Raw genomic sequence first — 25,585 nt, forward strand, 5'->3', positions numbered from 1 at the left:
TAAAGATTCTGCCTATGTAGTTTGTTACTGAGTTCTTGTTAAGGATGACTTTTAGAGCCATCTTGAAATGCATTATGCCTTATTCTCAAAGGACAGCCAGCAGAATGATAGGTGGGGTTGTTCGAGAATATGAAATGGCACAGAGAGAGAGAGAAGGGAGGGAGGGGAGAAAGGAGAAGTAAGGGCGAGAGAGAAGAGAGGTGGCCTCTTTGTCTCTAGGGTGAGCACAATGGACCGTTCACTGCAGGAATTATACAGCAGGACAGCTGCCGGAATGACACACTAAAATGGCAGCCAATAGAATTACAATGGGGGCTGGACTACACAGGAGAAAGCGCATTTAATTGGTAGATCCGAAATAAAGTTCCAAAATATCATACTTCTATTCTTACTTTAGTTTTACTACTAGTATATACAAAATAATATTAAAACATATGATAATATTAATAATAATATTGAAAATTGAAAATTTAACTTAAATCAAAGTTACAACCTGCAGGAGTTCATTCCACTTTTTAATCAATTTGAATTTTATTACAGATGACGAGGTTCACATATTATTACCTGAAAATGCGAACATTTATAGAAATTACATATATTATTGTGACTAGTTAGATGGATGAAAACAAACATCTTATTACAATGGTGAAAACATTTATACAGTGATGTCTTTTTTTCTTTTTTTACTCCCACACACACAAGTGCACAGCTGCATACAATATCTCAGTCACATATGTCAGACCCATGTGACCTTAGAGGCAAATTGTTTGATGGATTGCTTTGAGTGCCCATCACTTGCTTTTCTATTGTGACACACACACACACACACACACACACACACACACACACACACACACACACACACACACACACACACACACACACACACACACACACACACACACACACACACACACACACACACACACACACACACACACACACACACACACACACACATACACAAACAGGCAAAGTATCTGCTTGTCAGAGTTCAAAACATGCCTGTTCCTTTTTCCAAAATGGTCAGCGTTTTCTATTTATATTTGTGTCATGAGAGAATCTATGCAATTATAGTCAAATTAGAACATACTTTCAGAACAAACTATACTGACTTTCTGTAAAAAAAATCTCAAGCATCCACTCAAGTATTCAAGCTATGTCATTGTAGCTATGGAATGTAGATGGCTAGCATATGCTGTTGAAAAACACAAGCAAGAACAGGAAAATGTGATGTAAAGAGTTTAGTGTTTTGTGTGGGCTTAAAGTCAAACCGCTAAGCAGTTCACTATTATTAATATTCAGCTCTGACCTCTGTATTCATCCTCTTGATTCTTTTCCCAGTCCTCCCACTTCTTTCTTTTCCTTCAGAACACTCCCACCATTCAAACTCTGAATGATTGGCTGCAGCTTTTTAGCTCCGGTACCAACATTCAGTGCTGTCTTTCATACGTTACCTGGGCAAGAAAGTGAAGTGCACTTATTACTGGGCTTAAGATGAAGAAATATATGGGTTTGAGTGAAAGGTGGGAGGAGGGAACAGAGGATGGGAAAAAAAGTCAAGATAAAGTTGCTTTACGTCCAAGGTATACTCGGACCACACAAAGAGCCTCTCATGTCTTACTTTCAACCACTCCCTTTATGTCTCTCTTTTGCTTTCTCTTGCTCGCCTTCTCCTTTTCATTCAAGGAGGGGGGGTCTTCACCCTCGGCCTGAAGTCGCTCTTAAATAATCCCGCTGGTCACACCTCTTAGTTAGAAAGCTTTTTGTCCCACGCCCCTCACCCCCGCCATACCACCTCACCCCACTCTTTGGTATTCAGCCCGGGTCAGTGCATTTCGACCATCCCTTGTACCCGAGATGGTTCCCCTTTTAATTTGCACCTGTTGCGCAGTTGTCCGGGGGAGCAAATGCAGCCCCACGGATCAGACAAAGATCATATTATGATCAGATACGTGCAGCTAATCTTCACGTCCTCTGGCGAGAACCGGCAAAGGGAAGCGGTCAGCCTTTTTTGCATGGGAACCTGTGAAAAAAAGACATCATTGGCATTTTTTTAAAGTGAATGGGCTCCTAGGGAGAGATTAGGGGTAGTTAAGGTACGGAGGAGGGAATGGAGCGTTCCACAGCCCAGTTGAGTCCATTTGACGCCAACGAACTGGGAAATAGAGCACTGATGGAAGGGAAAGTTTGTTGTTTTTTAAAACTCTGTGTTCAGAAGAGGGAGAAAATTGTCCTGAAATCAGCAATTAGGGTTTTAATCTAACCATTAGAGAAACTTCCCACTAGTTCTCACTGCTTTGGCAGCGTGCCTCTGAGATAAGGTGCTCGGAGAGCCTGGGGAGATGTATGCTGTATTAGGCAAGGAAAGAACTTCAAATGAACCTGAACGTTAAACTGTTGTTCCCATGATGTAAGCTTCATAGTTTATTAGACCCTCACCACCTCTCACCCCCAGAGTTGTGTGGGATTTTGGTTTGCTTTATCATGCTCTCTTGTGAGGCTTCCATTATCTTGACATCACGACTTTAGAAATGTTCTAATATAATAATAAATAATATACATTATTACTCAAGTATTTATTTACAATCAATTTACTTAATTATTTTATATTATTTATATTATCCATGAGTCAGAAAAGGTTGACAACCCTGCTTTTTACTTTTTATCAAGCTATGTAAATTTTACACAAATGCCCATTAATCAAGCTGCTGGATTCAAGCCTGCTTTGTCCTGCTCTGTCTTTATTACCATGTGCTTATTGCATATGTGAGAAGTGGGTTAACAGGCCTTAAGATTGTAATCATATAGCCATACCACTAAGTCTTCACAAACTTCTTTTGAGATGTCGGTAAACTCACATAATAACACATGAACTCTTTTCTGTCCTCAGTGCTGAGTTATGAAAACGTGGTGGATGCGGGTTCAGGGTCCGATGAGGAGGACAGACTGCTGGGTTCTGAGGGCGAAGGCAGTCCGGCAGGTGTGCCGAGCCTGGAGGCTTCACCCCGGGTAGCCCATGCCCTGCTGTCCTGCCGGGGGGATGAAGAAAACGAAAGCCAGGATGGGGCAGGGGCCCATGTCTGGCGCCACGAAGACCTGAATGGTTCAGGTAAGAGTGAGAGCTGAGAATATTAGAGCGAATTGTGGTATTAACATATGAAGCATAGCTAAGGTTCATTTGTTTTATCTATCAAACTTGAAGTTTTCATATTACCAGGACAGAGAGGCTTTATTTACTAGGCCAACACCTAGCAGCTGTCTGGCATTTTTGATGTAATGGCAACTTTTAGACTATTAGCTCACTTTTCTACTTTGGTTTCTTACTGTTGTCACAAAGTAGGTTACACCTAATCTTTAGTGCATCATCACTCCACACCCCTTTCTTTTGGCTTCGTTTTGACTCACCCACCCAAAACCGAAAGCGATCAAGATCACGGACAAGACCCAAGCTAGTGAGGCTTTAAAGATAAATTCTCTTAATTAGGATCGCAGAGCTATCATTTAGCAGGAGCCTGCCCTGCTGAAGACTCATTAAAGGCCTTAAATGAAATTTTTAGCATTATGATGGCCATTTACATACATAATAGGCCCACAATTCCCTGGGCCTGGCTGACAGTTACAGAGTGAAGGGAGAACTCATGCGAGTCGCCCGGTTTGAAAAAATTAAAAAAGAAAGAAAAAACCCAGACCCCCAGCAATCAGTCTCAGCTAATGACTAAACCATATGCATCACTTAACTTCAGAGAGTGTCACAGTCACAGAACTAAGCAGGGTCTTCAGGGATGTGTCATTCGCTTGAACAGTGTTTTGTTTAGTTGATGTTCACACTATATGCTAGATAAATGAACGTCATCTGAGTTTATTTGAATGCCACGCCTCTGGTAGCATAGCATTATTTTATCTAGTGATTAAATATGAAGAGATGAGTCCACTAGCTGGAAGAAAAATACTGTGGTAGATGCAGCATCTTAAAAGAGGTTGCATGAATCATCTTCCTCTTTGCTGTGGTTGCTTGAGAAGATGCACCTCAAATCTTTATATGCTTTATATGCTTTTCTAAGACAGTAGGGTTCAACAGACCACTTGTGAAAATGCTTCTAATCAGCATTTTTCTGATTTATAAAAGTTTTTTTTAATCTTTTTTTCCGATTAAAAATTATATGATCAGAATTGCATTTGAGTATAAAATTTAACAGAAAATCATTAGTTTCATTTGAATTAAATTGCTTATTTGTTTAGTCAACTAAATCTAAAATAATATACTCCACCATTCAAAAATGGTTTTGAAAGAAGCCTCTTTTAAAATGTAATTTATTCCTGTGATTGCAAAGCTGAATTTTCAGCAGCCATTACTCCAGTCTTCAGTGTCACATGATCACTCAGAAATCATTATAACATGCTGATTCGGTGCTCAAGAAACATTTCTTATTTGTCTCAATGTTGAAACAATTGCACTGCTTAATATTTTTATGGAAACCGTGATCATTTTATTCAGGATTCTTTGATAAATAGAAAGTTCAAAAGAACAGCATTTATTTGAAATACAAATCTGTTCAACATTTATATTGTAAATGTTTTAGTCACTTTTTAACAATTGATTTTGTCCTTTCTGAATAAAAGTATTATTATTTATTTTTTTAATCATACTGACCCCACACTTTTGAGTGGTAGCATATATTATTTATATATTAAATATATCAGAACTTTTCATTGTGTTAAGCCCTAAAACTTTGTTTATTTTGAAGTTTAAACAAAATTCAATGTAGTACTTTTGGACCAGACTGTATATATTACTATACACAAGAAGAACATGAATATGTAAAGTTCTTGTATTATACACTGTATAGCAGTATCAGCACTTGGTAGTATCAGCACTTATCATTACTGTAGCTCCAGTGTTTGCAAGCATATTTACAAGCATAATAAGTCCATATCAAATTGACAATTGAAACAAAATATCATTTAATTATGCACCAAAAGAGATCTGGAACTTCTCTTGTGTTGCAGTGGTTAAAATCACACCATTGCCTCAGGGGGCCTGCAGCTACCACAAGCAGAACTGAGACTCTAATGTAGTTGCCATTTTGTCACTCGAGGAAACTTATTTACTCGAAATTAATCTCTGATACCTCTTTGGCTTCTGTTAAACTGGGTGCGCCACACATGTTGTTCGATCCTTCATATGACCTTAAAATATCCACATGCTAATACTGCTAATCGCTAACCCTCCCAAAGAAGTTTTAAGCCAATGTTCCTCAAAGGAAAACACAATTCTGAGAATATTTTCGCTGGCTCCAGGCCTTGCACTTTTATCTGCATGGCACAGGAGGAGACAATTTCACCAGGAAGGGGTTTCGTGAAGGCAAGCCCCCTATTAGCAAATGTCTTGTTTCATTAAAACTTTGTTCAATGAAACACATCCAAGTAAAGCTTTTGATGCTCAAAACATCCCTTCAAGAGGCAATGCTCTGAGAAGTTTCTCTCACAATGATTTCAAACACAGCTTTGAAAGACATCTCTTAAATGTGGTGAAAAGTGAGAGAATTCGCCGACTTTCAGAAGCTCTCTTGGTTGTCATACTTAGATAATGAGGAAGGAAGTGGAAGGCAGTTTTGAAATTAAACAGTACTTATGCCGTGGAGGCGCGCGGGTGTGTGTGTGTGTGTGTGTGTCAGGAGTCTTGAGTACCCTTGTTTTCCCCCTGTGATGTGGTGTAAGAGGTGCTGTATATCCTCCTTTTGTGGGGGAAGCTTATGATACTTGTGACTGCCGGTACGAGGTCACATGAGGGGGAGGAGGAGGAACAAACACAATAGCTGCAGTATATCTGAGCAAACTTCTCACAGACCACCCTCCTCTCCTCCCTAAATACCTTGACATGATTCTTATGCCCCGCTTAAGAGAAGTGTATCATTCTCTGAGCTTCTGTCAACATATTTGAGATATATCCCTTCCTGATGTCCTCTCATCATCTGGATGATTTATTTTTCATTTGCTGTGTCATATTTATCTAATCTAATTACACTTAAACACACATTAAGTATGTTCATTAAAATGAACTGATAAGGGCAGAAGATTTGGTTATGCGAAATGTTTTTTTTGTTTTTGTTTGTGATTATCATGATAATTTAAAACAAAGTGTTTTCTCTCTTCTACATGGCATTATTACAGAGGAGAGAAAAGCTGAGTACAACTCCATGAGCCCTGACGTCTCTCTTCATGGAATTGGAAATGGTACAGGTGAGATCACTTCACAATATTTTGAAATATACTTGAACATATTCATCATGAAATGCTTCTTATGTGAGTGTGTAACATCTCTTAAGACCACTCATAAACTTGTGCGTGGCACACACTTGAGCATCTGAGATAATGCTTCCTCATGTGTCCATGGGAGATGGAAAGTAAACATTTTTTAGTTGAGCGCGAGTGCATGGCAAATCACATTTTGCAGCCAAATTGAGTTTAAGACTAAAATCGAATTTGTTCAGTCCATGTACTTTCAAATTGATTACAAAGAAACAATAACATTTTCATTTGCTTACCCAAAGAGTCCAGTCATCTGAAGAAAAAGTATAATTTGCAATAACTTCTGTCATTTTATTAGTTATCTACCCACATTACCTCATGTTTTTTTTTTTTATAAATCTACTTTTCTATAAGGCACTCTTGTCTATTCATCCTGTCAGTATCTTTTAGTTGTTCTCCATAAAGCATCCAAAAACCTATTGTTTACAAAAATCACGTTTAAAATCTTGTTCTGTGCAATTACACGTAACACATGATCCATAATTAGATTATTGAGTCCGATTTTATGTATACGATGAGCAATACAAAGTGAGATCAGTTACCCCGGCACGCCTAATTGCCATATAACTCAATTACCCATAATGCTGGAAATGTTTAAAGCATTTTCAAACATGCAAGAGGATGCTTAAAGAGTGCTTGATGATCAAGCTGGCTCCTATTAGTCTTTGAAGTGGCCATTATGTTGTAACTTAAATAAATACTTCCACCTTGAAAGGCCTTCTAATGGTTTGGTCTCCACTACATCACACTTAGCGGGACCAGTGTCCTAATATTCAGCTTGGTCCTTTCCAATGACACAGAGCATCAACCACTGGATTCATTTGTGCTCTTTCTCCCCACTTCCTGTATGCAGTTAAGGGTATTGATGCCTCTTCAGAGCTGGAAAGCTTCTTTGCAAAGAGGAAACTGGATGACGGTGAGGGACATGCAGCGAGCATTGCAGAATACCTGCAGGATACTGTTATCATTTATCCAGAAGACCCAGAGGAGGGTACACGACTGGGAACACCAGAGGCCAACGGACAAGATGAAAATGAAAACGGTAGGCATTAAAGTATACATGTAAAAACGCAATACATAAAAAGATGATCTAACATTTACGACTCACCAAGTGCAAGTAGAAATTGTTTTTGGCCACATTGTCAAAGAGACAAAAAAATTTTGTTTTAATAAAAAATTAAGTAAAAATCTGTTTCATGGCCAGTTAGAAATATTTGTATTTAAAATATTGTACAATACCTATCTATATTATGATTATTATTATTATTAAATTAAATGTAACTTAATTTGATTTTATCTGCAAATTAGTGTGGGTGGACAAAAAAATTACATTTTAAAATAATTCTCCAAATCTATTTGAATTATATATAAAAAAAAAAATATCTATAGATTTGTCATATCTTAAATGTAAAAAAAAACAAGTGAAAAAAAAAGAATTATATTAAAAAAATATATATAGATTTGTCATATCTTAAATGTAAAAAAACAAGTGAATAAAAAATAAACAAATAAATGAAGTAATTCTTGGCTGTTTCAAATTTCTGAATACAAACCTATCGTTCTCCCATGGCCTCATATGGCAACTGTTTGTCCTACATATGCTGATTTTTCTCTTTTTTTTTTTTCAATCCCCCTCCTTCACTCTGTTTGCTCCTTTCAATTTTGCCCAGATCTGGCACTGAGGACGCCAGATGCCTTTGCCCAACTGTTGACCTGCCCCTACTGTGACCGGGGCTACAAGCGGCTGACCTCTCTGAAGGAGCACATCAAGTACCGACATGAGAAAAACGATGAGAGCTTCCCCTGTCCCCTGTGCAGTGACACCTTCGCCTACCGCACCCAGCTAGAGCGCCATATGGCCACACATAAGCCTGCCAGAGATCAGGTGAGACAAGGCCCACCTCAGCCAGTACCCACACTCGTTACTTCCTAATCATGTTTTTTTAAGGATTATTATAGAAATTCATTGTGAAAGATGCTGCATCTCGCATTCTGAGCATTTAATTAAGTACACGTCAGAGCAGAACATGTTTTAGCCTGTTGATAGCTCCAGCATTGAAAAAGCTCCTCCGGAAGCTCCTTAATACTTGAATCCTTCACACTGGAGCCACAGCTGTGCACTGTCATACTCCCCTGAGTGTCCGCCCACAGCCGGCCATGTGTGGGCTGTTCTAGCACATTGAGTCCTATAGGCCTTCTGACTTCTCGCATCAGCTGTTGGAGTGGAGTCAACTCAAAAGATGCAGGGAAAGCTGATGTTAATTTTGCCTTTTAGGCCGGTCTCAACGTGAGCATGCTGTGAAAAAATGCAGTGAAAGGGGAAGAGGAAACTCTATATTGCATTATTACTGAAGGAAAATGTAAGTTTTTGATGTGGTAAAAGGGTTCTCGGTTGTTTGATAGGATTATAACAGGATATCCCGCATTTAGGCTTTCAACTTTGAACCTTAAGCAGTCTTGGGCACGTTGAAAAAGAATTTGGAATACTTGCCTTGCACTCTCATCTTACTGACTGATTCACACTCACACACACACACACACACACACACACACACACACACACACACACACACACACACACACACACACACACACACACACACACACACACACACACACACACACACACACACACATACTGAATGTACAGTACACCTCTCCAGACTGAATTAAACATGACCAGATGGCTTTTGTTTCCTGGTGATCTAGAGTATCGTAATCCTTAAATGACTTTAAGTGTTTGTTTATTTGCTCTAAAGGGTTCTTTTCCTGAAGGCTTTGAACATTAATTCTTAGGTTCACCTTGCTAGGCTTAGTATTACATTTCAATGTGCATTCTGTATATATATTTGCATACACTCCTACAGTAAATAGAAATGCCAATACACATCTTAAACTGGCCTATGTACACGAGTATGACTGAACTTTTGAAGAAATAACTTCTGCATAGTACTGTACATAGTGACTATTAAACAAACGTGGACTCCCACATATTTTTCACAGACCTTTTGTGTCTGTGTGTGGGGTGCAGGGTGAACGCTGTTGTTTTTGTTGTGCATCTGGGGCCCACATTTGAATTTCAAATGGAGGAAGAGCACCTACGTTTAACTTTGAATGGTGAATACAGATACAGCCTACACTGTTTAACTAAACCTAGACAGTAAATGTTTAAAGCATGTAGATAGTAGTTTACCGGATAAGGTACTGAGAAGATACAAAGTCACCACCAATTCATCTTGTGAACTTAATTATGCAGAAAAAAAAGATCTTGAAAAACTGTTGCTTCAGCAGCCTTGGTCACACATACCCAAAAACAATTCTGACATATTTTCTGTCTATGATTCTCAATATAAATAAATGTATTATTATTATTAACAGATTTAACCTTCAGAAGGAATTATAAACTATATCATGACTGTTTTCTTCCTGTATCAATTTCTATAATATTTCTCTCCCTCACAGCCTCAACTGCTAAACGAAGGGGCTGGTAACCGCAAATTCAAATGCACAGAGTGTGGAAAAGCCTTCAAATACAAGCATCATTTGAAGGAGCACCTCCGCATTCACAGTGGTAAGTGTTTCATTGAATAAAATGTTGAAAGCCTCTTTTCATAAGTGCTGTAAAAAGAATGCCAATAATGTATATAATCTTATTCATATGTCTTCAATTTGCCTAATGGTGATTCAGTGTGGTTTGGATAGTCTAGATAGATGATGAATATTTAAAACCATAATTATATAATTATGCAATAATTATTTGTTATTGTAGGATCCCATCATCCTATCAATCATTAAGTTGAATGATGGAATGGGGGAAAAGTTAAATGTCTAAAATATGTAAAGGAACATCACTTAATTTTAGTTTTTATGCAATAATAAAAAATAAGACATGTTTTGATTTTTTTGAAGGTGAGAAGCCATATGAGTGCTCCAACTGCAAGAAGCGCTTCTCCCACTCTGGCTCTTACAGCTCCCACATAAGTAGCAAGAAATGCATTGGCCTTATCTCTATTAATGGACGGGTACGCCATGGAGTCAACAGCAAGCCTGGCTCATCACCAAACTCTGCTGCATCCTCCCCTGGCAGTCCTGCCTTAGCTCAGCTCCGTCACAAACTGGAGAATGGCAGGTCCATGAGCCTTCAAGACCCATCTGCCCACCCAGACATCAAGTCTGAGCCCGTGGACTTCAATGAATACCGTCTTATGATCGCATCTCAACAAGAATATGGTGGGTCAGGCGCCTTTCTCAATGGTGGTGGCCGTAGTCCTCCAGGGATGCACAGTTCATCTCAGAACCCCCTGCAACATCTAGGCATTGGGTCGGATTCTCATCTATTGGGCTATCCAGCGTTCATCAACAACATGAGTGAGGTTCAGAAGGTTCTTCAGATTGTGGACAACACAGTTTGCCGACAGAAATTGGATGGCAACCCTGAAGAGATCTCTAAGCTTAGAGCATACATGAAGGAATTAGGCTCCCAGATGGAGGAGCAGAATCGAGTACTGGCCTCCCAGCAAGACTTCCTTGGCGTTGGACACAACAGTCCCACCAAGACTATCATTGACTACACACTGGAAAAGGTCAATGAAGCCAAAGCATGTCTCCAGAGTTTAACAGAAGACTCTAAGAGGCGAGCGGTGGATATTAAAAAAGAAAGACCCAGCCACACCATGGATCTTCTATCTGAAGACAAAGCACAGGAGAGGGATGCGCAGTACGCACCATTCTCTTGTCAGTATTGCAAGGAGACGTTTTCTGGCCCTATTCCATTACATCAACACGAGCGCTATCTCTGCAAGATGAACGAGGAGATCAAGGCTGTCCTCAAACCTAATGATACTGTACCAACCGGCCGCAGGGGGCTTATCGGCTCAGAGCAGCATGATGGTGTGATCTCCTCATCTTTTATGAAGGATTCGTTTGTGCAATGGAAAGCTCAATCTCACCATAGCTTCTCAAGGAAAAGATCTCCTCCCCTTGAGCGAAGTGGAGAGCTCAACCATGGCTTGAGCAGGGAGTCCACATTTGCCCGGTCACCTATTTCTCTGGGTCAATATGGCGACTCAACGGCGGAGATCCAAGCTATCACCAATGGGGATTCAGGGCACAAGTTGTCCAAACCACATCAGTTTACAGGCATCAGGCAGACCAATGAAAAGCCACTTGACTCTGTGGACCACTTAAGAGGTGAGACACCCTCACCTTTGAATCTCTCATCATCATCATCCAAACACTCACATAGCAGTTCGTACACTCCTAACAGCCTCGTCTCTGAGGATGCACATGGGGAACCACTGGACTTGTCTTTGCCTAAACAAGTTTACAAGGCAGAACAGAGACCCAAACACAATGGCTTTTCTGTTGACCACACTAGCAACTCCTCTGCACGTGAATCAGGAACAGAGCCTTTAAATTTGGCCCACATCAAGAAGGAGTTCAATGGGCCCAATAGTTTGGTCAATGAAAATCAGCTGGAGAAAAGCTCAAGCCCCATCTTTAGTATAAACCCCTTCGGTGGTGGGCACATGTACACCTCGCTACCACATCACGGAGCATTCCCTCCACCTACTTTTATGTCTACGGCTCAAGCCAGCATCCCGGGACTCAGGCCTTACCCAGGGTTGGATCCCATGAGTTTCTTACCACCTATGGCTTACACTTACGCAGCAGGGGCAGCCACTTTTGCTGAGATGCAGCAACGGCGGAAATACCAGCGGAAACCAGGCTTCCAGGTAAATCGAATGTTATGGTACTAATTCCGTGTATTCCATTTTATTTTTGTTTAAACCTTTCAAAAAGTGCGATAAAGAACATTAAAATTCAATGTTTTATCATGCATTTCATCTTAACCAAAGTTTGATTTATTTAAAAGTCTAAAATAGATTAATAAAGAAACTAATAAAAATGTCTATACATTAAATTATAGATGTTATTAAAGGTTATTGCTTCCTAAAAATATGTTGTCTACAGCATTTCCATACTCTCTTACCTACATTAATTCATACTACATTCTGTACTAAACTGAGAGAACCCTTGTAAAGTCTTCTTAATATCAAGCCATATGTCCCTCTTTTGAGACCTCTTCAGGCGATAAAGGTCTTATAAAGGTTACAGAGATAAGCTCTGTCCAGACGTGGGATCAAACATGGGGCAGGGGGTGTCTTCTAGGTGGCAGGTTAGGATTAGGATTTGTGGCAGGTTAGGATTGTGTGAAGTGTCTAAAATCTGTTTCTTTTGTAGGGGGAGCTACTGGACAGCACAGGGGACTATCTGTCAGGGCTAGAGGACCTGACAGACAGCGAGTCGCTGCTCGCCCGGAAGAAGATTAAGAAGACTGAAAGTGGTATGTACGCGTGTGACTTGTGCGACAAAACATTCCAGAAGACCAGTTCCCTCCTAAGACACAAATATGAGCACACAGGTATATCACATTTAGACAACTCTTTTTTTTTTTAATCCTCGTCCACCCCCCTCCAAGTAATTCCCTTTGATCACATTGTGTTTTTTTTTTCCGTTTCTTTCATTCCTTTCCTTCTTTATTTTTTTCATACCTATTTTTTTCTGTCCATTGCCATACTTTTGTTGTACATTTCAAACCCATGACAAAGGTGTAACAGTTTTCTTCCTTTTGACAGGCTCAAAGGGGATTTTTATTTTATTTTATTTAGCATGTGACAGACAATATTTATAATCCAGCTAAAATTTACAAAAATAATTACCACTTTAAATGACAGATGCACACACACAATATCTCGTATATGCGTTTTGTTCATTGAACCACAAAAAATCTTTTGTTGCTTTTAAATTGAGCATTTGGAACACCAGTCGATATAGAGACACATTGTCAATACAGTTTGCTGGCATACCAACATGGCACAGTGTGCCAGGTGTGTGAAAGCCTGATGTGTGCGTGGCATTTCTACACCACAATGTGACCTACCCTCCTGGGGAACTCCTCTCTTTCACACGTTTGCATCATCCTCACTTACATTCTTCGGTCGGAATTCATAGAGAGGAATCTGCCGTCTCGTCTATTTTTGAACTTGATGAGGGGAGGTGGGGAAGGGGACCATCTCAAGTATGGCTGCTATGGAAGGTGTTGCAGGCATGCCAGGGCTATTCATGGCCAAGAATATAGTACATCTGTTCATGTGCTTGGAACTGATGGCAAATGTGTGGGTTTTTATGGCAAGTATGTTACTGGTGGAATTATTGAATGCCAAATGGCAAGTGCCTCCTACTTCACTGATTAGAGTAGAATTAATTTCCTAGTTTCTGTAAGTAGACAATGTGATCCAAGCTGGTGAAAGAGGAAGGTGTGCGGGAGGTGAAGTGTTTGGTGTTTGTATTACACAAGGCATCACGAGACAGATGTATGTCTTATCTAAGCATTTTCATATCCCAAGTCATGATGTCATAAACTCTGTCAGGGATGCTGACTGCCTCACTTTCACCTTGTGCGGCATGGAGTGATAATCACCTGATCTTCTTGGCTGCGTTCAGAACAGTCACAGACAACCTCAGAATAGCGCCTCAGGACTGTGGCTTCCCCCTCACCTCCCTGCACTGTTTTTGGTAACATCTAAAATAAACCGGTGGGGTTTGTCGCTGTTTGAAATGAAGGGGTTTTTAGTCAGGACTTTTTCTTTCTTTCAGTTTTTAACCCAAACTAATCCCCAATTTTAATTTTTTTTTGTTGTAGAATTCATCATGAGGTACAAGTTAGGAAGGAGGGATTTGTGTGGTTTCTTCAAGGATATGTGTCTTAGTAAACTGTAATGTTTTACCTTACATTTGACTGTAATGCAAACAATATATTTGATACAAGTTTGTGCATCCTCCAAAGAGAGGATTTTCAAATAGCTTTTTATAGCTTTAAGATTTTATGGATGCTGTGCTTACCTGTTGGCTCCTCTCTTTTTGTGTGTCTGCAGGAAAGCGGCCTCACCAGTGCCAGATTTGCAAAAAGGCCTTCAAACACAAGCACCACCTCATTGAGCACTCACGTCTACACTCGGGTGAGAAACCCTACCAGTGTGACAAATGTGGCAAGCGCTTTTCCCACTCCGGCTCTTACTCGCAGCACATGAACCACCGTTATTCCTACTGCAAACGGGAGGCGGAGGAGCGCGAGGCCGCCAAACAAGATAGCCACGATAATGGCGGACCCCTGGAGCCCACGGAGCTCCTGATGCGTCGGGCTTACCTTCAAGGCCTCGGGCCCCTGGGCTTTTCGGATCCAGAGGACCAGATGGAGGACATCACACGAGAAAACACCATCTTGAGAGACGGCACTGAGGGTCGGGCCAGGGAGGCGGAGGAGGCGTATCCGGAAGTGACTGACAGGCAAGAGACAGGGTTGGTGGAGGAAGAGGAAATGGAGGTAGAGGGGCGGAGATTTGAAACTCAGAGCCCTGAAGGGACAGCAAAAGATGAGAAAGAGAGCAAAGTAATGGGAGGGACAGAGGACGAGAGCTCGGAAGAGGGGAAATTAGCGAGCAAAAGAAATCCTGACTGCGAGAATGAGGATGCTGATTAACTACTGCATTTCGGAATAAGCTTCTTGTTTTCTTTCTCCCTCAAGCTTGCATCGTGCCCTTCTTCCGCCCCTTTTGGAGGGACTTTGAGCCAGATTCACATTTGTACCACACTGCCACGTCTTGGTTATCTGAACGTGCGCCTGAGGCTTGCACTCATTGAAATAAAGAGTGGAACTTCAAAATCAGGCATCAGAAACTAGGATGGAACATGAAGGAATCCATATTATGCAAAAATACAAGTGATAACGATTGTCAGAATAAAATTTAAAGAAAGGTTTTTAAAATGTACAGAGGTTTCAGCCAGAAAGCTGTGTGGTGCTGATTTCCATATAACTCCTGTGTTTCATTGTGGTCGTAGCACAAGCCTGGAAATTGCACTCTGAAAAAAAAAAGTATTAGAAAAAAGTAAAAGTAAAAATAAAAAACAAAAATAAAATGAACAAAAAAACACTTAGGTAAAAAGCATTGCCTATATGTACTTATACTGCGCTTGAAGACGCAGTAGTGTGTAAGTGTTATATTTCGTCTATCACTTACTGTGATACCCTTGGTTTTACCTTTCTTTTCCTGACCAGCCATTCAAGTTTTGGCGTCTCACCATGGCTTTTATGAAGCGACTTTAAATAAATAATATCTATATGATTCTTAAAAGTACAAAGTCTTAAAGTTGGCCAGGGGTGGATGGAAAGAGTCTGGATAACTGTAATGACGAAGGCTCATTGTATGAGGTGACGTCAGAACCCCTGTGTTGTTGTTTTTTTTTTCGTTCGAGAAAAGCCTTATATGCAAACCCTTTCACCTGTGTTTTCTGCAAGTGCCATCCTTGTACAGTATAAAGCGAAGTCAACTAGTGTTCTCTTTGCACCTGCTTTAGTATTAAATGAAATATTTCACCTTGTCATTTGAAATACCTACGTCAGTATTAGTATTAGACTGCAGTTGTTTAGTTTACATATTGTTTGTGCAATTTTCTGTATTTTTTTTAAGATCATCTGTCAGTATTATCTTGTTTTGTTTTGTTCAATACAAAGTTCATTTTTATTTTAAACTACCATTTTATTTATGTGACTCATTTTATATTTCCTAATTATATTTATTTCATACTGTAGTGTACAGTATTATAGTTCCTTGATATAGATATATTTTAGTAAATAAGGATCCTTACAAGTGGAGCAAATTTTACGTAAAGAGAGCATTTATTGTATCTGGAGTGATTGCTGTGAATTGCTCTTCATACTACACTTACCGAGAATCTACAATTTGGGAACTTTTGATACAATATTGTGAAAACACTGTATTTTTGACTGAAAGGAAAAAAAATTCCACTTTATTCATCTTATTTGTTTTTCCTTTTTCCCTTTTTTAGCTAAAGAAATAATGGGGGAGGGGGGATGTGGTTGTTGGGATTCTTTGAAATGTCTGTTGAAGTATAATTTAATTTTTAATTTGTAATTTTTCTTGAAAATGACCTTGCTCGAATAAATGTAGCCCAATTTAATTTTGAAAGCCTGTGTAACATCTCACTTAACAACTCACTTAAATTTCCTCACAAGTTGACAGATATCGACACATTTAATTTATTACTTTAAATACAAAATAACCATTCCCATATAGCCAAGAAAAAAATGTTTAAATAGTTAGCAATTTAGTATCTTTGATATAATGTGTGTGTGTGCGTGTGTGCGTGTGCGTGCGTGTGTGCATGCGTGCGTGAATGCCTTATTGTGCAAGTAATAAGGAGTGTCATCCATATTATAAATCACCTCCATAAATTGGAGAAAAATAGCTATCAAACATCAGACTTTAATATTCCCCAGTATCATTTTCTGTGCTATCATTTAATTAATTACTGGAACCTTTACCTTTTGATGTGGATTACACATAGCAATATAATCCACCTTATCAAAGTCCCTCACAGTATGATAGCCTTCTATTAGTCTCTTTGAAGTTGAATGATGTTGGGTTGCGCTAAATTAACATCAGCTGCAGGCTGCCAAACTGGCTGTGAAGTCTCAATGTTGAACTCTATGGAGTTCCATTAACCATGACCTTGCTAATTTTCTCAACTCACATACTCATCTCAAGTTTAATTTTCAAGGAACTATTCAAGACACTTTTCTCCCTGCAGGGATGTACAGTCCATTTCATTTTAGAAGCTAAGGTTACTGTATAAATGGCCCTTGAACCGCATAGTACTTATACATAAGCTGCATTTTTTTTGCAAAACACATTTTCTCTGCTGTCCAAATTTTGATGGGGTAGCTTATAAATAAATAAATGCATCATGCATGAGTGGGAAAACCACTTAAATGTGTATATGTTCTGACACTGAATGATAATATTTGGGATACTTTATATGAAATAATATGCTAAATAACATGCTAATTAAAATAGAAGTGTATTACAAGTGTAATTGATCTGGTCTGAGACTGTACCTGTAGTTGTTCTATTCATGTGGTCTTACATTCAGGTGATTATCTAAAGGGACTGTTGTACGTGCTGTTGACCACACTTTGTACACAACCCACTTATTAAACACACATACAAATAAATAAAAGGCCCAGGACATTTATGTCAGTTATTAAAATATCAGTCACTCATTAAAGCTGACTACTGACAATAACTATTGAGACAGGCTATATATGCAATTACAGAACAAAAATATATAGAAATTATTAATTCAAACCTGGCAAAACCAGATTTGTTTTAAATAAAAAATGGTTATATGTTGGGGTAAATAAAAGTTTAAAAATCTAAATCTAAAACAATCAAAAATGAAATACAATTAAAGTATACACACCTCCACAATTAAATATGAACAATAAACATGTCCCTTTTGGTTACCAACATTTACCATTATAATTGTAGTTTTCACCAAAAATTACATATTTACTAGGCTACTGTAAAACTGTGGTAACTGTAAAACATCAATGAATCAATCAATAAAAGGCTAAACTTTTTACGTTATTTGAATGATGGACAGATAAGTATGTGTGAGAGCAGTTTTGCAATTAACAATGCACATTGAGTGCAAAATATAGGCTAAGTATACTGACAACATATTAAGAAGAGGGGGTTCAGATAAAATGTGGGACAAATAAGCTTCATAACTGACTGTCCTTTAAACATCAGAAGATATAAATATTTATTAAATGCAGTTCTGCCATTCCCGCAAATGTTTTCAGTTGTATGAGTTTCCACATATAACTGCTCTCATAAAAAAATCCACCAACAAATGAGGTTTTATATGAATTCTAGCAAGACCAAGCTGGTCATTTATGGTCATTATGGCCCAAGCTGATCTAGATGATGGATCAGCTGGACTACCAGCTGGTGGGACAGAGATCAACATTGTAGACCTTGATCAAGCTGGTTAGGGTTAGTTAGTAGACCGAGTCCTTGGAAAACAAACCAGCATGTTCCAAAACCTGGTTTAAACTGATATGACATGGGATTTCCAGCCTAAAAACAAATGCATTTTGACAAAATACTAACGTTGTCGCTCTAAAACAAAATGTGTTATATTATAAATTATATTATTTATTATATATGGCACGTCCCACATGTGCATAGTTCATACTAGCACATTATGACGCCTGCAAACCATAGCGACTTCATGGTACAGCGTTGGAAGAACGTAATCACGCACAGTGACGTCATGACGTAAACACGCGCGGTGTTTCCTATCAGGAAGAGGTAAGACTGAATTAAACACGCGAATGTTTTGCTTTGCCGATTTCAGCCTCCGTTACTGGTTTAAAACCAACGAGTGCTTCTCATTAGCTTGCTTGACTAAAGACAGAAACGAGTATACGGTTGTGTAGTTATAGCGATATGTTTCTAAAGTGTCTGTCTTCTAAACAAATGTTAAAGTTAATTTGTTCTCATTGCTGTGATGTGAATTAATGCAATAATAATTAAAAAAACGCTGTCGTTTGTATAAATACAACGTTCCTTACAACTTCCTCATACTGTGGCTCAAAATATTTGAAGACTATGTTTGATGTCTGCATTAGATAACAACATATCAAAGTAAGTTTTTTTTTAAGCACCGTTTCCAAGCATTTCATACAAAGAATATTGCTTGGTTTGAAATGATTAAACTATAGATACAGAATTCAAAATAACGAAAGAAATAGAAACTCTTTGCTTGTCACACCACACGTTAGTGAAACATGTTCATAGTTAATTTGATGAACTAACGTTACGCACACCTATGTTAACATAACAAGGACATCATACACTAAAATGATTAAAAGTTGGTTAAAAGACATTGCAGACATTATTTAGAAACGTGAAGGTAGTTTTTGAAGAAAGGCGTTGCCAGCATTTAATGCCATATTATATAGATGCCATTTGGGTTGACATTTTATTGTTTCAGGTTTCAGGTTGACTGAAATTAATATGTGGCTTTAGCTTCCAAATCCTTAATGTAGATTTGCTGAATAAAATCAAGATGTTTTAAAATGGGTCAGTTTTCAGGTTGAAATAAGAGACAAAGATTTTATGAAATATCACTTAAGAATATCATATTGTATTATTAATCAGTGGTCACAGAGATGCAATAATAATAGTGGACAAATGCAATACATGCAGATAAATGAGGGTTAAAAAAATCTGATATATTCAGATATTCCTGTAGTGATTTTATTTATTTAGATTATCAATATGGTACTGAATATGATCATCCTTTACTCTAAATGCTGCAATATGAATGCAGAGTAGTTTCTTTAGATCATCATTTGCATGGTTTCAGCTGGACCAGCTGTTTTGCTTGAAATGAGTCAGTGAGAGGAAATGAAGAATGTAGCCTCGAAATGTCTCAAAGTTGGTCTTGATGTTTTTGTCACCCATCTAGCTTAATGTGCATTGTTTAATCCCTATTGTCATCATATTGAAAAGAGAAAAGGGATGTAAAATGACTTTTTAACATTGCAGAATATTACAAATAACCCAGAATTTACCTGCCCTGCTCCATAATTTTGGAAGACAACAGAAGGCAGACATTTTTGCCTTTATAATACTCATTATTATTATTATTATTATTATTATTTAAATCTATTTACGTATTTGTGTTGGTCTGTTTTACTTAATTTGCGTGTTATGACCCATAAATGAAGGAGAACCTGTGTGCTGCATTACACCTTAAACAGGAAACTTCTTTTTTTTTTCTTTTTTTTTTTTTACCCACAAATGGAAATACATAGACATGGAAAGCTAATTAGAATTGAGGGACTTTTGGTAAAATCTGTTGCTACATTTAATCCATTCCAGTAAATTGTATCGATGAGGAATTAGATTTTACTGGCCTAAATTTTAATTCTAAGTAATGACAAAAAGAGAAATTCAGCATTGGGATATTTTTCAACTGCAGTTCATGTAGCTAATACCCTTTTGAAATAACGTCATCCACACATCCAGTTACAGTTTTGCCTGTTTGAGGTTACTTTGCCACAAAATGTTCTTCATTTTCTTGACTTTTATATTATTTCTTTTTTATTTAATTTTGGTTACGTCTTGATAGTTTAAACAAGGCTCTTTGAACTTTATTTGATCAACTTCATGCCTTCCATGTCTGTGATAGAGGCCATTTTCTGTTATCTTATCACATCTTTAACAGTAATAGACACAATTTTCTTCTACTAGACATTTGAAATGAGCCCTCTGAAGGAAATTTTCTTTCAGACGACCTGTACAGGAATCAAATGTGTTTAGCTTTTGTATTATTAAAAGCCTAGTCTAATTCAGAATGCTGTAGTCTGTCCGCTAATTGTCACCCATAAATGATAAAGAATCAGGTTAAACTCTTCAATTCATGGCACATGATTACCGTGCCTGCCGTTTCGCCGCTTCATCTCTGTCAGCCGGGTGTGCAGTGATTAGCATGTAAGTGCTAGCATGTAATTACAGAGCAGCTTCTTTTCCTTTAATGATTACCGTTAACACAAAGCCTCTGACGAGGTGAATGAGGACACGGCTCACTCTATTAAAAGACAGAACAGACACTTGGATGGTCTAAAAATTTAATTCGTGGAAAATGTGAACTTCCTCTCGCTTTTCTAACGTGAGATCAAAGGCATTTATGAATAGTACTTTGTGCCCTCGGTGCGTGTGGTGAACCTTCTGAAAGTGCCAATGTCATTCTGAGCACTTTGAATTAAAAGGTTTCAGGAACAAATGACTATCATTTTACAAGGCTTAATAGTGTTTTAGTTGATTGGGATGCCACTCAGTTCAGCAGAGACTGTCTGGACTGGAGGTTGAAGAGGTTGTGTTGGCAACATTCATTAGACCAGTTTGTTAAACAATATCATTGCAGAAAAGCTTTTTTGACAGTTATTTCACGCTGCTTGAGCTGATGAAAATGTATTTCTTTTATCCATTGACATTGGAAATGGTAGTTAGATAGTTGGATAGTAAAAAAAAAAAAAGTTAATTAGCTCTTTCTTTTATTCGATGTGTTTTTTAACAAACGTTAGGACATGTAATGTAAAAGTTTTCACATCTTAGGCGATGTAGAGTCATAGCCAAAGTATTTACAAGGTTAAAATATTGCTCAAATATGAAGTCATCTGAATGCAAGCTATGGAGACGGCCCATTGTCTGAATTTATGCGCACAGTGAACTTTGAAAGAGCTTCACTGTTTGCCCACTCATTCGTGACCCAGACAATATGTGATGGCACTAAGATTTTTTTCCTCTGTGTGTAGGTTTTACTTTTTTTAAATTAAGCGACCAACTTGTGAAAACAAGGCACTTTGATATGTGTCTACTGCAGCTCTTATTGTGCACTTCATTACATAACACTACCAATCTGTGGTGACTTGACTTTTTTGACTTTCAAAATGAGCACCTCAGTGGTGCATGGGTCATTAACAAATAAGAGTGTTTGCAATAAAGCAAATAAAGAATTATTATTAATGTTATGTTTTAGGAAAATGATTTTTCATGTACTTTTTCAAGCATGTTGACATGTTGGTAAACTCATGACCTAAGTTGTTAACACCACATGGCTTTGATTTTCCAACAAAAGTGTTTCGATTATTAATAATATGCAGTAAAGCAGTTTTGTTAAAATAGTTTTTAATAATAATAATAATACTTCATCAATAATCAGCATTATCATAAGAACATAAATATTTATTATGATCATTAATAAATATATAAATAATTAAAATATTATGCAAAGTACTACCCAATAATTTTTTTGTTGAATAATTTAATTCTTGAGGCTTTTTTCCTTATGATGTCAGGACAGTTTAATCACCCATTTTTGACGTTATGCATACAATCAGATGTTTTGGAAAAGATGAGCATTATATCATTGACCCATATGCGTACATAATTTTAATAGCCCAGTTTATTTTATTTGGTGTTTTACTTTGGATACAATCCTGATGCAGCACGGTCAAGGCTCGTCCTCATGTTGTTCCTCGTATCGCTCAAGTCTAATTTCAAGTGATCAGCCGTGGCTTTGGTCTGCTGTGTGGGAGTACATAATCGGATGTTTCATTCTGGCTGAATTAGCCCTCCAGAAAGACCACATCACTTTAAGGCCTCCTCCTGCCCTGTCAGAGTCCATCGTGGGTGATGACGCAAACACACACACACATTCACACACGCATACACACTCAAGACATCCACGGATGGCTAGAGGCTGTTAAAATGAGGTGTTGAGAGTTGGCTCACACGCTCCAATGCGCCATGTTTCTGGGTGCTTGTCACTGGGCAGTGCCATGCTATCCGCCCCCCTGTACTGGCACTTATTGGTGCCATTGGTAGAGTCACTTTTACTGATGGGTTTAATCGTCAGGATTGGTACTGGCGCTTAATATGACGTCTTCGTGCACTGCCCCTGCGGATGTATCAGCTGCATCCCAGTTTTTTTTTTTCTGTACTCTGAGGCAGAATCTCTCTAACGCTGCCTCTTCCCCAGTATTTTGAGAGCCAAAGGAAATCCTGTATTTCATCTGGAATAATGCAGTGTAGATAATGGCCTGTCTCCTCGGGAGGAGGGGTGGGTATGTTTTTCTACAAGAAAGAATGAAGGAATTTCTATGGTTAATTCTGTAGGTGGACATATGGGTGAACGTGCCACTTTCGATGTTAGTGTAGATTAATTTCATCAAGCTTCTTATAAATGTATTTAAATGAGTAATATGCAGTATAAATAGTTCAATTTTATATGCCAATTTATTCTGTTCTTGTTTTCATATGGTCATGACTTGGCAAAAGGTTATTAGCTAGTTATTTATAATAGTCTTAGGCATGTACATGCAATATGTTATGCCGCCTTCAAAGGTATTTTGACTAAATCAGTAGAAATTTAATCCCCTCTCTGGTGTTGTTATGGCGTCCCATTGATTTGCTGGAGTTTACGTTTACACAGGCGAGCCTTTTGAATGCAGCAATGACTCAGCATCCATCGACAGTCATGATGGTGCTGCTTTTGGTTGTGAGACCAGGCACTGTGGGGTTTCCCTTTCACATGAACTGTGTGGGGGGCTGAATGCGACAACATTAACCCCTCACTTTCCTCTCCATCTTGAGGTTGAATGCTTTTCACGCCTTACCTGTGTAAAATGGAGGCTCTGAGGTAAAAGGGTAGAGGTAAATCACTGTGTGAGAAAATCCCACTCTGTGTATCCGAGCGATTGGAAAACCCCAGCATTTCAGGTTAGATGTTTAAACCTACTTAAGTTGTTACATTTCCAGTTCCCTGTTGCAAAGTTTTGATTGGTTTTCACAGTTCTGCTTGCTATGAAGTGCTTAGCTCAGCAGTGTTTATCACATGGGTGTTTACTGTTTAGACTGGTAAAGAAAGTATGGTCGAAGCACCACAAGATACCACTTAAATTTGTACAAACAAGTTAATGTCATTTTTGAAGTTAAACTTGAGTGTTGTCTGAGAGCGACAGCTTGCCTGTTTAAACTGTTCATTGCTCAGGAAGTTATTTTGAAACAGTAGCTTCTCAAGCTACAATTAGCAAAACAAGCTAACTACATAAAGATATTTAAAAATGAGTTAGCTATTACAAGTTGCTAACTACATTAGCTGTGTCTTTTGTTTCCACAAATAAGCTGTATTTATCTGCCACATTAACAATAAGGGGGATCTGAATGAATGACTCACTCACATAAAAAGAAAAAAAAAATACCCCTTTATCGGAAACTAGTGACAGCAGCATTTCACTAAATACTATGCCATTGAAAAGAAAACCTAAAATGGTGTGTAGGAAGGAATGTGGATCACAGAATCTTATTTATTTAATTTTTTTATATGTCCAATTGAACCAATTTATTCAAATGAATCCAACTTTTTGTTGCTACTTGAGGAAGAGCTTTTGGTTATGGCCTTAGTGCATTCAGCAGTAGATCTATCTATTCATCTATCTATTGTCGTCTTACTGAAGAAGTGAGTTAAATTAGTAATGTCACTTTAAGTAAATTTCTTGCTTTAAGTTGTCAAAACAACATAATCAAATTGCGATGTACATTTCCAAATTTTCAGCTGAAGTATTTTTTATTTTTTTTGCTGCACAACTCATTATACACTCCAGTTATGACTTAACCGTGACACATATATGATGAAATTCTAGGTGACTCGGAAAGTACTGTACGTGGGCAAATTTTGCCAGCGCAATTATTATTAACACCCTCTCCAATACGTGGTTTTTAATCATAGGTTATTAAAATATCATTTTCGCTATGATTGTTGTTTATGGCCTTCTTTTTTATGTGAGTCATTGAAATGTGATGTTTTTAGTATTCTTTGCTGATTGATTTTTTTTTCCCTGTTCTTTTGAACTCTACAGTAATAGCTTGCATTCACAGTAAACATCAGGTTTGGTTGGGCCTGTATCCATGAGTGCGCTCTTGCTGGAGGCGTTCTATGGCGGTTCCCACAAACAGCTGGTCGATCTTCTCAAGCAAAGTGTTGAAGACTGTGTAAGCTTCACTCTACCTGCGAAGAAATGGCACTGGAGGGCCAGAACTTCTGCTCTGTACTTCATGCAAGCAGTTCCAGCAAGTTCCACGTACAGGTCAGCAGAGGTCATCAGTCTGGTTGTGTTCCAGTAATTTTATAGTCTTTTTTTAAAGAGATAAATATGTAAATATACTGGCACAAAAATATTTGGACAGTTTTAGACATTCTATATTATTAATTATTTCAATGCATTAGATATAGAATGTCAAGGCAAGTGTCATCTGCAAATAAATCTTCATTTGCTTATTTTGTTCTCATGAACATTTATTATTTACCAAATCAAAGAACACCATTTCAGACATTTGCATGACCTTAAATGTTGTCAGGTTAAGTATAATGGTTGTACAATGCACTTACTGACGTACTCAGTTCTGCTGTACTCATACTTCAAACATTTGTCATCCCCCAAGTCCCATACTTTAAAGCCACATAGCTGTGGTTTCCTATTTACTGCAAAGCATGGCTGAGGATATTGTAGCTATACAGCTAAACTTGCATGAGCAAATCTTTTAGATGCACACATATACCAAATACTTTTTTTTTTTTTTTTAAATCCTGTCTGAATCGAACACATTTCTGCATTTCCTTCACAATCTCTCCATAAAATATGGATCAGATTTCATACTGTTTTATTTATTTAGTGTTTTGCATTATGTGTATACAATGCTTATATATTTTAACCTAAGATATTTACTAACTAATGCTAATTTTCTCTGCACTGCTAGTGTAAATTCATCATGTT

At 38.1% G+C, this 25,585-nt stretch overlaps 2 protein-coding genes across 10 annotated transcripts in view; both read left to right on the forward strand.

Moving 5' to 3' along the window:
• Positions 1-16,361, forward strand: part of zeb2a (zinc finger E-box binding homeobox 2a) — a 51,641-nt gene extending 35,280 nt beyond the window's left edge. For 4 of the 5 annotated variants that reach the window (XM_082176361.1, XM_082176360.1, XM_082176362.1 and 1 more), the window contains 8 exons: positions 2,894-3,112; positions 6,175-6,243; positions 7,166-7,354; positions 7,983-8,197; positions 9,775-9,883; positions 10,222-12,047; positions 12,556-12,736; positions 14,250-16,361. In XM_082176361.1, coding sequence (XP_082032487.1) covers positions 2,894-3,112; positions 6,175-6,243; positions 7,166-7,354; positions 7,983-8,197; positions 9,775-9,883; positions 10,222-12,047; positions 12,556-12,736; positions 14,250-14,854 — 3,413 coding nt within the window. In that variant the 3' untranslated portion in view covers positions 14,855-16,361. The remainder of the gene's footprint in view (positions 1-2,893; positions 3,113-6,174; positions 6,244-7,165; positions 7,355-7,982; positions 8,198-9,774; positions 9,884-10,221; positions 12,048-12,555; positions 12,737-14,249) is intronic. The other variant, XM_082176363.1, reaches the window with a different exon arrangement.
• A 2,168-nt stretch (positions 16,362-18,529) lies between these two features.
• gtdc1 (glycosyltransferase-like domain containing 1) overlaps positions 18,530-25,585 on the forward strand; it is a 37,865-nt gene continuing 30,809 nt past the window's right edge. For 2 of the 5 annotated variants that reach the window (XM_082176405.1, XM_082176409.1), the window contains exon 1: positions 18,558-24,898. In XM_082176405.1, the coding sequence (XP_082032531.1) occupies positions 24,720-24,898 (179 nt within the window). In that variant the 5' untranslated portion in view covers positions 18,558-24,719. The other 3 variants (XM_082176408.1, XM_082176406.1, XM_082176407.1) reach the window with 3 other exon arrangements.

This window comes from Leuciscus leuciscus (assembly GCF_965113295.1).
Source record: "Leuciscus leuciscus genome assembly, chromosome: 7".
Lineage (NCBI taxonomy): Eukaryota > Metazoa > Chordata > Actinopteri > Cypriniformes > Leuciscidae > Leuciscus > Leuciscus leuciscus.